Below are 12826 nucleotides of genomic sequence, written 5' to 3'. Positions count from 1 at the left end.
AGACTCTATTTTGATGTTTCTGATCATTAAAAAAAATCTTCATATATATTTGATCAATAACTATTACTGGATACTTCTCATGATCCTAGCAGTGTTCTGCTCTGTGGGAGTACAGTCCTTCAGGCTGTAGAACCTCCAGGTAAGGAGAGAGGTCAGATATTATGCCAATTCCTCCATGTTAATTCAGTTCTATTGCAGCTGGCAGCATGAAGGAGAAGCACAGTGCAACAAAAGCATCAAACAGGACCTGACCTCACCTACAGATCCAGGAGGGTTTCTTGAGGAGACAACACCCAAGTGCAGATCTGAAGGAAAAGGAATCAGGACATTTAAGAATTGAGATATGGGGCTGGGGATGTGGCTCAAGCAGTAGTGGTCCCGGGGGTTTCGCTCGCCTGGCATGCGTGCCGCCCGGGTTCGATCCTCAGCACCACATACAAACAAAGATGTTGTGTCTGCCAAAAACTAAAAAAAAAAATATTAAAATTATAATTAAATATTAAAATTCTCTCTCTCTCTCTCTCTCTCTCTCTCTCTCTCTCTCTCTTTCTCTCTCTCTCTCTCTCTATCTCTTAAAAAAGAAGAATTGAGATGCAACATTACAAAATCTGGGGATTCATGAGTGAGGGCCCTGAGGCAGGAAGGAAGAGCTTGGTGCAGGTAGGAGAGGATGTAGCTGGCACAAGTGGGAGACCATGGCTGGAATAGGCATGACAGACATTTCAAAGGTGGAAGTGACAGAACTTAATGATCAATAATAGAATGCAGGCCATGAGAGTGGAGGAGCATGGGGGATCACTACCCATGCTAGTTGCTATATGATAAAGTCACTTGCTTAAGATTCTAGCAAGGAGCTGCACGGGGCAGCAGGACAAATCACAAGTCTCTTCTGTGGCATATGGAGTCTGAAGTTCTACAGGACATTAGTTTGTCTCTTGTAGACCCTGCCCTGGTTAGTGTATCCAGAGTGTTTTCCAGGGGTGACATTGAGAGTTAGTTCTATGCAGCACAGAACATGTTTGGAAGCAGGATATAGACAGGCATTGAGCGTCTCACACTGTACAAAATACTTTGATTATGTATTATCTCTGAGCTTCACACGATCCCTGGGGAAAGTTGGTGGAATTGTTGTCTTCATTCTAATAAGAATCTGGAGCTTCTTCTGAGTTTTTTATACCCAAGGGGATACAGCAACAAGTCAGGCCCTAGTTCACCAATTCAGGTCTTTTGACTCTTGATGTGGGATCTTCTCATTTCACCATGTTACATCTCTATGTGATCGAGGCAACTGCACCAACTCTGGGGGCTTCCGTGTCACATGGAATCTAATTTCTTGTGCATAAAAATGAAGTCAAAGTTATTTTTCTACTTTTTGTTCAAACTTTTCAAAACAATAATATTTAAATCTATTTATAAAGCTTTAAGACTAATATTTGTATTAATATTTAGAGCTCTGCTTCTCTCTCTCTCTCTCTCTCTCTCTCTCTCTCTCTCTCTCTCTACTGTAAATTGAACCCAGGGGTACTCTATCACTGAGCTACATCCCCAGCCTGCTTTATTTTTGAGACAGAGTCTTGCTAGGTTGCTGAGACTGATCTCGAACTTGCGATCCTCCTGCCTCAGCCTTCTGAGTTGCTAGAATTAGAGGCCTGTGCCACTGCACCTGGCACAGCATTTCTTCCTTTTAAGAGTAAAATGACAAGGACAGACTAAGTAACTCTTACTGGTAGTAGGGAGACAATTGTCTGGGAGAAATTAAGTTCAAGTTCTGTCTAAATTCTAAATTAAATAAACGTTCTAATACCCTCACCTTCCATTCTGAGATCTGCTCCTAAAGTAATGGAATCATGTAAAATGACTGGATCTTTCCTCGCGTGCCTCAGTGTTCCAGTGGAGACCACCAGGGCTCTGAAGAAGAGGGAGGCAATGCTGCCCTCACCACAGAAGGGGCAGGAGAAACTTCACTGCCCACCTGCCTTATTGATTTGCCTTCTCCTTTCCCTCAAGGCTCATGGGATGTTTACAATTAAGTGAAGAATAAAAGTTAACTTGCATTTAGTTCTGTTTTAACTAAATCAGCTCTGGTTCTACATAAAAACTCAGGTTCAGGGGAAATACTTTCTACAGAGCTGAATTAGTGACATGGCTTCCTCAGTGACAAGTACAGCACTCCTGAACCTCCTCTTATGTACCTTCCTCCCTCCAATAGCTCCTGGACTGTTTTGTGATCCCAGTGGTGATTCTGCTCTCCTGGTTCTTCCTGCTGATCCGGTACAAGGCTGTGCATTTCATCGGCATTGTTGTCTGCATCCTGGGAATGGGCTGCATGGTAGGAGCGGATGTGCTCGTGGGAAGGCATCAGGGAGCAGGTGAGTCTTTAGATGGTCACCAGGTTGGTGACCTCTGGAGGGGATACCAAAGCAAGAAATGGAATATTTGTGATTGGGAGAAACAAGGATCTTAGGAACCTGGTCTTGCCAGTGTCTGTGTCCTATTCTTGTTTGTTCCCCACACCTAAAATATTGGCATGCAGCAAGTACTGAATAAATGTTTCTCGAGTGAATGAAGGGGGCATTATGCCTGCAGGTGAATTCAGAAACCTGCAGACAGTGCTTAAAGTGGAGTTACCATCTACTCAGAGGAAATTTGGGAAGCCAAAGCTACTGGCCTAGACCAGCTGATTAGAGAGAGGTGTTTTCATGAGATAGTTCATTCTAGGAGCACAGGGTGTTCCACACTCCTCCCTACTCCCCCACACCCCAGCCCTTCCTCTGCCAAGCCACAGAAAGACTGGGCTTTCAAACTTATGGCTTTTTAGCATAAGTGTGGGTATTTAACCTTTAGAGGCTAGATCAGGAGTGTAGGATATCTTTACAAGGAAGAGCTATGTACCATCTCCTCTTGCATGGATTTTTGTTTATTTGTTGTGAGGGAGGGGCTACTGATATTAATCACAGCTTGCAGGTGAAGTTTCATGATTCATAAGATGAAGCTTCATGATTAACTCATCAGATTTCTGTGAACCTACTGGGAAACCCCGATGCAAGAGATTTCCAGAAGATACTTTAAAAAGCATTGTAATTCTTTAAAATACACCAAGATCCTGTAATACAGAAGGGTTTGGGGAACACGAAAAAAAATGACTGCCTCTGTTAACATCAAGCATGGGATAGAAAGTCTCTACTTTTTTATAGTTCTTGGAATTGCCCTTTCTTCTTAGGAAATTAGATAATAAAAACTAAAAATTGGGGCATTGCACTTTATGAGACTAGGTCATAGAAAGTCTCCAAAATGATGTCATTTATGTTGCCCCATAGAACTTTAGAGCAAGAAAGGACCTTGTTCAGCTTCTTTATATTTGACATATAAGAGCAACCAAAGTCACAGAGCTGGGACAGCAAGAACTAGACCCCAAAGTTTCTGTTGCTGGGGGCTAACGACACAAGACAGAGCAAAAGAGGGACAGTCTTGGCCTCCTAGGACCGCAGCCTGAACAACATTATCAATCTCCACCTCAACAGACAGATGTCTAACAGTACACACTCTGGCATTTTCCAGTTCTCCCCTGTGAAACACTGATTCCAAGCATATCAATAGATACCGGATCAAAGGGCCAAATTTATGTCTTTACACGTCATCAGTGATCTCGATATGAATAATCTCTTTTGAACTAATCAGATGGTACTTTTGTCTGATGCAATGTGACCAGTTCTAAAGTTCCAATTTAAAAACACTTTCTCAGCTTTCTGGGTACTGTGTAAATACAGACTAAGAAGAATTCTGTATCCTTAAAAAAAAAAAAAAAAAATTCTTTCTACCAATCCTGGCCATCCTGGCCATCATCTTACATTCCACAGTCAAGGAGACCACTTGTCCTGATAAATCTGAATATTTAAGCCTCTAATGTTAACATGGATTGTGTACACCACTAATCCTATTAAAAAAATGTTTTCTGGTTTCAAAAGAAGTGTTAGAAAAGTAGTACAACTTAAATAAAAGACAGTAAGTCCTTGAGGACCTTTTCAAAATGGTCATTTTTTTTTTCTTTTTTAATGTGGACATGGCTAAAACATCAAGTGGTATTTCATCTGCCCATGTGAGTCAGGCCCACAGCACTATTGCCTTTGTGACATCTAAAGCACCAGTGTTAACAAAAATTAAACTATTGTCACAGAGCCCCTCTGTGCTATTGAAATGGTGACCAAGTACATGGGATGATATTTTAAGGCCAACCCAGATATAGGATGAAAGGGGTCATTTGGATATACTTTGCTTCTATAAAAATATAAAATTTGGTGGCAATTTAAGCTATCATATAAAGTATTTTTTAAGAAGGGAAAGCCCCACATTAATTTTGAGATCAATATTATCCTAAAAGTGGTGTGTATCATTATCAAAAATACACTGCCCCCTTTTTCTGTATCATTAGCGTAGAGTTGGTTCAATTGTATTTAACTAGCCTAGGACACGGAGCTTTTCCACAATACTTCAGGCACTCTCTAGAACTTTAATGATGTGTTCAGCTCTATGTTAATTATCATCACTTTATCAGGGGCCTCTCATAGGATAAAAGAACATCTGACCTTTTTTTAATGTTGTTTAATCCATGTTTCACCTTACTTGGGATTTTGGCAGTTCTCCCCCCCAGCGCATTGATTTTGGCCCATTCGGTTACTTTGACCTCATTATAATTAAGGTAATTGCTTTAATTCTGCTTTGTCAGCATGTCTCTTTACCCACTATCTAGGAATTCCTCATTGGATTTAACCTTTCTGAAGGAGGCTTCTCAAATGGCATCAGGCCCTCCAGATACAAAACATAAATGTCAGGGCTTAGGATGATGTACCTGGGATGTGCTGGTGTAGACACCTGACCATCAAGTCTGCCTTCTGTAGACAGAGGTGAAGAGCAGGCATCTAATCATGGCCTGGGAGAGAGACCCTGCCTTTTAGCCTGTGAGTGGCATACATAGTGGGAAGACACAAATGACACTTGTGTTCTCCTTCCGTGCCCATCACAGAAACTAAGCACCCGCCCTAGGAAGTTCCCACACCTTTGAGCTCACATGAAAGGAGGTGCCTTTTCCAAGTTGGTCAGTAAATATTGATCATTATTTTCCAAGGAGATATATATATATATATATATATATATATATATATATATATATCCTCTTTGTGCCATCTGAGCTCCATGTCAGTATTAAAGTCCCCTTCTGATAGATCATCACTGCTGTTACCAGTGTGGGCTGGGGGAGAGATGCAAGGGAAGTTGCTCCTGAGAATATTATATATGTTGGAATGCATAAAAATGGCTTGGGAAAGCTCAAGAGACATATCTCCATGACTTCTAACTCCCTGGGAAAAGTTATGGATATAAAAGAGAAGGTTGGAAGGTAACAGGATTAAAACAAAATACAATTAAAATAGCTCCTTGTTATAAAACATAGTTTCTTGCCCTTCAGAATATTCTCTACCATAATACATTCATTGCATTTAGTTCATTTATCAAAGATGTTAGTTACCCATAACAACAATTTTATTAGACATAATTTTATGTATATTTCAAGGGAAAGAAAGTATTTTCAAGGAGCCAGATAATTAGACACAAATAAAAGTGACATTTTGGTCAAGTGCCCACTGGTGCCAGGTGCTTTCTTGTATTATCTTAATCTTAACTGTGCAAAGAATTTTTATTCTCATTTTTTGCAGCTGAAGAAATCAAAGCTCAGAGAAGATAAGAAACTTTTATGTAAGAGTGCCTGTTATTAAATCATCTGGCCCAGATGTGAAATCTAGCCAGAAATATATAGTTGCATTAATATAGTAAATTAGGGTGAACAACTTCCAGAATTGCCCAGAGTGGAGAAAATTCCCCAGATGTCAGACTTTGGAGCTCAAATTGAGTTCCAGAAAAACAAAACAAATGATTCCAGTATTTGAGACTCAAATGTATTCAGTGGTATGAGGACCTTTACATGGGTTGTACTAATAGTCTTCAGTATTCCAGGATAGTATAACTTACCATTAGATCTTAACAACCTTTTCTCTTCTCCTTCTACCACCATATGTGCACAAATATCCCTCCAAACATGATATTTCTGGTGCTTAAACAAAAATCTAATAAGGAAGCCATGTGCAGTGGTACATGACGATTATCCCAACTATTCAGGAGGCTGAAAGGGAGGTTTGTGAAAGCAGCCTGGGCAACATAATAAGATCCTATCTCAGGATGGGGAAAAAAAAGCAAAGGCTAATAATTGGAAAACCAATTCTTGAAAAACAATTATGACTCGGTTGATTAGAATTAAGGAGTAATCCAAAATGAGAAAGGCCCAACACAAAGAGACAGATGATTTTCCAAAGGGAATGATTGATTCACTTTTTAGCTACTACTTGTGAACACTTAGTGTCAGATACTATGTTAGTCATTTTACATGTATTATTTTTCTCACAATAACCACATTTTTAAAAGACCTTGTAGTTAGACCAATATTATATTCAGTTAGTAAGTGACAAAGTTGTGACTATTCCCAACTCTACCTGAATTCAGACTTTTTCAGTGAGCTCAGTTCACCTAGACATTTATTGAGAATAATTTTCCATGACTCATTCTCAGAATATAAAGCTAAGTGAGAATCCATGCCCTTCAACCCTATTTGTAAGAGAACAGGTAGGAAGTTAACAAGTCACAGGCATGGAGTGGAAAACAGTCAGTGCCTAGATATCAATGGTACGCTATTCAAAGGAGGAAGAGAAGTTTCAGGTTAGATGAACATTTCATCATTTCAAATGTTCCCATTTACTCAAAATTTGGAAAATGTTATCACTTGATGTATCTTTATGCACACAGAGATGATAGCTTTCCTAAGCATAGTGTTAACCCATGAAACTTTTTTAATGAACTAGTACCACCATGTCAGGATCTACTACATTAACTTCATAAAATATGGAGTAGAACATAGTGATTTCCAGTTAATTAGACACAAATTTTAGATGCAAAATATTAGTTCCCTTATTATATAAAGCAGTTCATTATATAATATGGTTGTAAAAAATGTACTGGTTAATGAACTAAATTTTCAAACATGCCATGTTAGTTTTGCATCAATGTAACAAATACTGGAGATAAATCAACTTCAAAAAGGAAGGTTTATTTTGATCCACAGTTTCAGAGGTTTTGACCCATTGGTCCTGTTTCTTTGGGCCTGTGGTAGCACAGTGCATCATGGCAGGAGCACATGGTGGACAGGGCCCCTTTACCTCATGGTGGTAGGGAGGCAAAGAGAATAAGAGGATGGGGCTAGGTCTCAATACCCCCCTTAAAGGCACGCCTCCAGTTACCTCACTTCCTTCCTCTAGGTCACATTTCCTAAAGGTTCCATGCCCCCTGACCCCTCTCCATAGCAAGCACCACAAGGTGGGGACCCAGCCTTCAACACAGGGACCTTGGGGGGACATTTAAGATTCAAATTATAGCATATGCTATATGCACATGGATCCACTTCAGAATTACTTACAAACTGATAAATATAATTAATAGTTAAAATTCTAATAAATATTATTTTATCTTTTTATCACTGGTAATTTTGAAAATATTTCTGAAATTGCACTTACACAGAATTGAATTCATATTATCCAAAATTATCACTGAATTATTGGGACTCAAAGTACTGGTGAATACATTTCTTATAGTGAAGGTCAGTTCACGGAGTAGTCCACAGCTATACAAATGTGAAATTTGAAAAAAATTGGTAAGACTGTTCACCAAAACAGTGTGTCTTCTTAGGGTTTTTAAAAGGTAGAATTGATATTCTCCTAATTCCCACTAAAATATTTCATTATGATTTAGCTTTCCTTAATCCAGTCATTTAAATTTAACTTTATTGACCAAGAATTCTACTAAGTAGACCTTTCATACTCCCCTAGTATAATGATAAGTGATTTTCATAATAATGACTTTGTGTCATCACAAGATTCTTAAATGTCTCCTGAATGAAAAGACACTCAATTGTGTTCATTATAATTCAGGCTATAGGTATATTTTATGAGTTGTTCCTCAAATGAACTACTTAAAGTTTGTCATTTTTTTTTTTAGTTGACACATAAAAAGCTTGCTGAAGATTTCACACTCTGTCATAGCAACCCTAACTTCCCCAGAAGATGCCTGCAGGGACCTTCTACCTGGTCTGGTTTCTCACTCAAGACCTCATTAAGTTCTCAGTTCATCTGCTGGATAGCAATGACTAGCTCCCCAGGGACCCAGGGAAAGCTCCTAGCCCTTACAATTTCATTCTCAGCTCCACTCCCTTGAGAATAGACTCTGCAAACTGTTGCCTTTCAGAGTCTCTTCCTTTTTCTCCCCAATCCCTACCAGGAATGGGATGTTGCCTCAGAAAAAGTGGCACCATTTAGAGGAGATACCCAATGCTCCAAGGTGACCACACAGAGTTCTTTCAAGCCCTGCCTAGAGGCTCTCATGTGAAACCTCTACCTAGAATATGCCCTGTGCTCCCAATTGAGAGCCCAGTTCTACAGTTTTAGATTGTTTCAACTAATCTGGGAATCCAAGGCTAGTCCAGGTGAGTCCCTTCCTGAGAATCATGCTAGAATGAGCACCTTCTCATCCGCACATCTCACATTGCCCCAGAGTGCCACATCGGCTAAGCTTCTGGCCTGCCAACTCTTGCAGCCCAGAGCCAGAGACCATGTGGGTACAGAGCCCATTAGTGTGTTGCTGATTCAACTCCCTGTTCCCTACCTCCACCCTTCTTGGAGTAGAAAGAATTTACCTAATTACAGGAAATACTGGGAAAACATGCATTAAAAATTGGACTCAAAACAAAATTGAGTTTAAAACAAGTTACTTTTTTGATGGAAAAAAAGCAAAATATTAACGTTATAGTGCATTATACATTATTTTCTTCAGGAGATTTGAAAATTTTCAGCTCATAAATCCTCTTAATCTCATTGTCCATGTATGTGCACATTTTGCCCATGGTCAAAATGTAGTATTGCTTGCTCTGTTCTATTTATTCTCACCATGTAGAGCAGAGGGGAGGAAATTGATCCTATTTGTTCTAAGCCAGGTTCACTTCTCTGAAACAAAAAGAACACATGCACACATCAGCATGTATTCACAGACACATAACTGGACCGCAGACATTGAACTTGATGGAGAGAATCAATTTGAAAGAACTGAGTCCCCTTCTTGATTAGGGAAAACTTCTGGTTGTGTCCAGATAGGAAACCTTTTTTATATCAGAACACACTGAGTGAGAGAGAGTACAGATAAAAAATCTTTACTCCATCTCAACTGGAAATCGCAGGACTTCATATAAAAATGTCAGAATAGAATGGGCAAAGAAAGTTCCATTTGCTGCAGCCAATTCCCTTATTAAGAAACTTTTAATGAGGCTCACTCTGTTCTCTTTGGTTCCTAGGGGAAAATAAGCTGGTAGGGGACCTTCTGGTCTTAGGTGGAGCCACGCTGTATGGTATCTCTAACGTCTGGGAAGAATACATCATCCGAACCTTGAGCCGAGTGGAATTCCTGGGAATGATTGGTCTCTTTGGTGCATTTTTCAGTGGAATCCAATTGTGAGTAAAAAATAACAAAAATTTCAAGGAGTAAATAAATGGAACTTATTCTTAAAATTTTTGTCCTTAAAAGTATAAAAATCAAGGCAGAAAAGCAATCACAAACTTCCCAAAGGTCTCATGAAATGTGCAAAGTATATTTATTAGTAAATTTCCTTCAAACTACTCAAATTTCTATAAATTATAAAACATTTAATAAGCCTGGAAAATAATTTTCAAGAAAGCATTAAAAATGCATCCATTCTCCCAACCTAGTAAGCATGTAATTATTTAGAGAAGTAGAAAAATTAAGCATAAATATCACATACTTCCACAAAAGGACATTCTGTTTACTAGCGATAACCACTAGGAAACTTCTGATTGTAAGTTGCCCTTTTATAAACTTGTTTTTTATTGCCCATGGATCATATATCAAATTCATTTCTTAGAGTTAAGTATTTCCATCTTCCTTAAAAACATGAAAGTGTAACCCAATATTCATTAAGCTTCAAAAAAACCAAAAGCACAAGTTCTGTAATAATCCTGGAATTTGTGCATATAAATCATCACTTAATGAATTATGCAGTACCTCAATTTGTTGTGAGAATAAGTGTCAAATCATAATTTTCCATCAGTACAGAACATACATTTTAGTTTCATGTAAGAAGTAAAGAATGGTAGTATAACTTCCAGTCTAATTTCACCAAATCCTTTTCTACAGATGACTGATTCTCACATCAAATTCTATCCGCAAAGCAAGTATTTTGTAATTGTGTTGGTTCAACATCTTAAATTACTAATGGAAGATAATGTGGCATCACCTGAAACACATTTTGTATATAGGCTATTTCTAGCCAGCCTCCAGATTTTGGCATCCTGAATACTGGTGAAAAACTCACCAAACAAAGCATAGAGGTGGGAAAGACTATCTGAGAAGAACTTAGTTTGAAAGTGTGGTGGCATTTTAAAGTTCCTAAGTTTGGTGTTTGAACTTTGGGAGAGGAGAATGAATTTTCTAGATCAGCTATTCATAGCCAATGTTCTGTAGATGGATGGCTCATGTTATGGCTTATTATACTTGAATCCAAAATATATATTCCGAGATTTAGTGCTCATTTGCTTCAGTTATAGCCCATTATTGATGACTGAGCCCTTTGAGGAACACTTGTTGCCAAATAAAGGCTTGTTTAGCAAATAGGAAAATTGAAGGCACACTGGCACCAAAGCAGTGCTGGTGGAGTGGTGCCAACCTCACCTCCTGGTCCTCCTCTAGTGAGTAGTTCTCAAAATGTGGTCCTCAGACCAGCAGTCCTGGCATTGCAGGAGAGCTTGTCCAAAATGCATCTCCTGGAGCCCCACCTGGACCTGCAGAATCAGGCTCTCTAGTGGTATTTTAACACAGTCTCCAGATGACTTTAAGATACTTTTATCCTTGAGAACTACTACTCTAGAAAATGCCCAATCAGAAAATTGATTAAAGCTGCAAGCACAGAAATTTTCTGAATCTGGGCATTTGCTTCTTAGAAAGCATCTGAGTGAGAAAGAACAAAGGGTCTGGATGGACTATTTGAGGACAGTGGAGTCTTGAGCTCTACCATAGCCACCAGGAAGCTCTCACCATTGCTGGCCACACTTGGCAAGACCACAGGCTGCCTCTGTATGGCTCAAAGTTATTTTTGAAATTCAATCGGTTGTTTTATTATTTGTATAAATATGGCAAATCAAGAGAAGGGAGAAAATAGAACAAATTATCATCTTGCTCATCAGGTCTGCTTTCTTTGAATTTGCAGAGCTATTATGGAGCATAAGGAGCTGTTAAAGGTGCCCTGGGATTGGCAAATAGGTAAGAAGTTTGCACACCTAAGATACTGTTTTTAGCAATCTTAAGAGTGATGAGATTGGGCGCAGTCATGAACAAGGAAGGGATTTTGAATGGCAGGGGGAAAAGATGGTGAAATCCCTTTTCATTTCAGGGATTCCTGTACACTGTGAGAGACCAGATTGTGTAATTCATCATGTTTCCTACTTGAGCTTCTTCACATTATCACTGTCAAGGTGCCATTATGGTGGATAGACACAGAAGTGTGTTATTAGGTAAAAGACCAACCAGAAAGGAAAATGCCCTGAGGCAGTGGTAGCACAGAAATGACAGCAATTTGGTCTAGCCAGGAAGCACAAAACTGATGTGATCATTAAAAAGTGGCACTTTAGTAAAAGGGAAATAAAACGGAACTGAACAAAAAAGCATGAAATGAAACAATGTAATGGGCATTCTGAGCCCATAAAAACCTTTTCAGAAAGGAGCAGTTTGCATATTAGAAATCCTTAATCCTTTTGGTATCCAAATGAACTTAGAAAATACCAGACATGCTTTGAGCTAGTTAATAGTCATCCAGGGCATCTCATATTCCACCTGTTTCTAGAATCACTTTCCTCTAAAATATTGAGGACAAGGATTTCAGATCCTAGGTGATGCTCTAATGATCGACCACAGAGCAAGCCCGTGAAGGGACTGCCATTGAATGCCCTCAGCAGGTATCCTCCGTGTCTATCCAGAGGCGCATGGGTCCCAGCAGTGAACATGGAATTTGGCTTAGCCAAGAGGCCCTTGGGAAATGTGTGCAGAATGAATGAAAATGGAAGGCAAAAAAATTCAGATGTTTCCACAACACTGGAGCTTGCTGTTCAAGCCATCTCCAGCCTATATAGATTTGACACAACTGACAGCTTCCTTTGACAAGGGACGAGAACAAGGACATAAAGTCCCCTGCATCACTTTACCTACCTCTGGGCCCCTATGCTCCAGACCCACCTTGCTGGGGACATCATTTCCTCTAAAGGCACGTGTGAGCCACGGCAGTGCACGTGACATCCCCAAAGGGATATTGCTAGTGATTTCAAGGGTTGCTCAGTCCTTATATCATCAAAGATCTGTGATTTATTTTTCCTCAAATGTATGTATAGGATGTTATAATTAAATGAAAATGAGTAGAGAGGAGAGGATGGGGAAGGCAGAGGGGGGTAGCCAGGAAAGGAAAGCAGCTGCAGGTTATAGAAGCAAATTTTCCTTGTGATTCTCAAAGCCACAACTCTCAAATGTTACCTGTGCTTAGTAGCATTTCACATGCAGTGGTCTGTGGGTATAAATTAATTTGATATTGACTGTAGTAATAATGATCAAAAAGAACTTCTCTTCTAATTATGTGGATGTCATGTGCATGTCCACCGAGGCTCTCTTATAATTCTGTGTT

General features: G+C 39.3%; 1 protein-coding gene across 1 annotated transcript in view; it reads left to right on the top strand.

Annotated features, from left to right (window-relative positions):
* Nucleotides 1-12826, top strand: part of Slc35f1 (solute carrier family 35 member F1) — a 374177-nt gene that overhangs the window by 330206 nt on the left and 31145 nt on the right. The window contains exons 4-6 of the mRNA XM_076859791.2: nucleotides 2210-2369; nucleotides 9440-9596; nucleotides 11366-11418. Of these exons, the coding sequence (XP_076715906.1) occupies nucleotides 2210-2369; nucleotides 9440-9596; nucleotides 11366-11418 (370 nt within the window). The remainder of the gene's footprint in view (nucleotides 1-2209; nucleotides 2370-9439; nucleotides 9597-11365; nucleotides 11419-12826) is intronic.

The sequence above is a fragment of the Callospermophilus lateralis genome, chromosome 6, assembly GCF_048772815.1.
Source record: "Callospermophilus lateralis isolate mCalLat2 chromosome 6, mCalLat2.hap1, whole genome shotgun sequence".
Lineage (NCBI taxonomy): Eukaryota > Metazoa > Chordata > Mammalia > Rodentia > Sciuridae > Callospermophilus > Callospermophilus lateralis.
The sequence above is the reverse complement of the archived record's forward strand: the minus strand, read 5'-3'. Positions and strand labels throughout refer to the sequence as shown.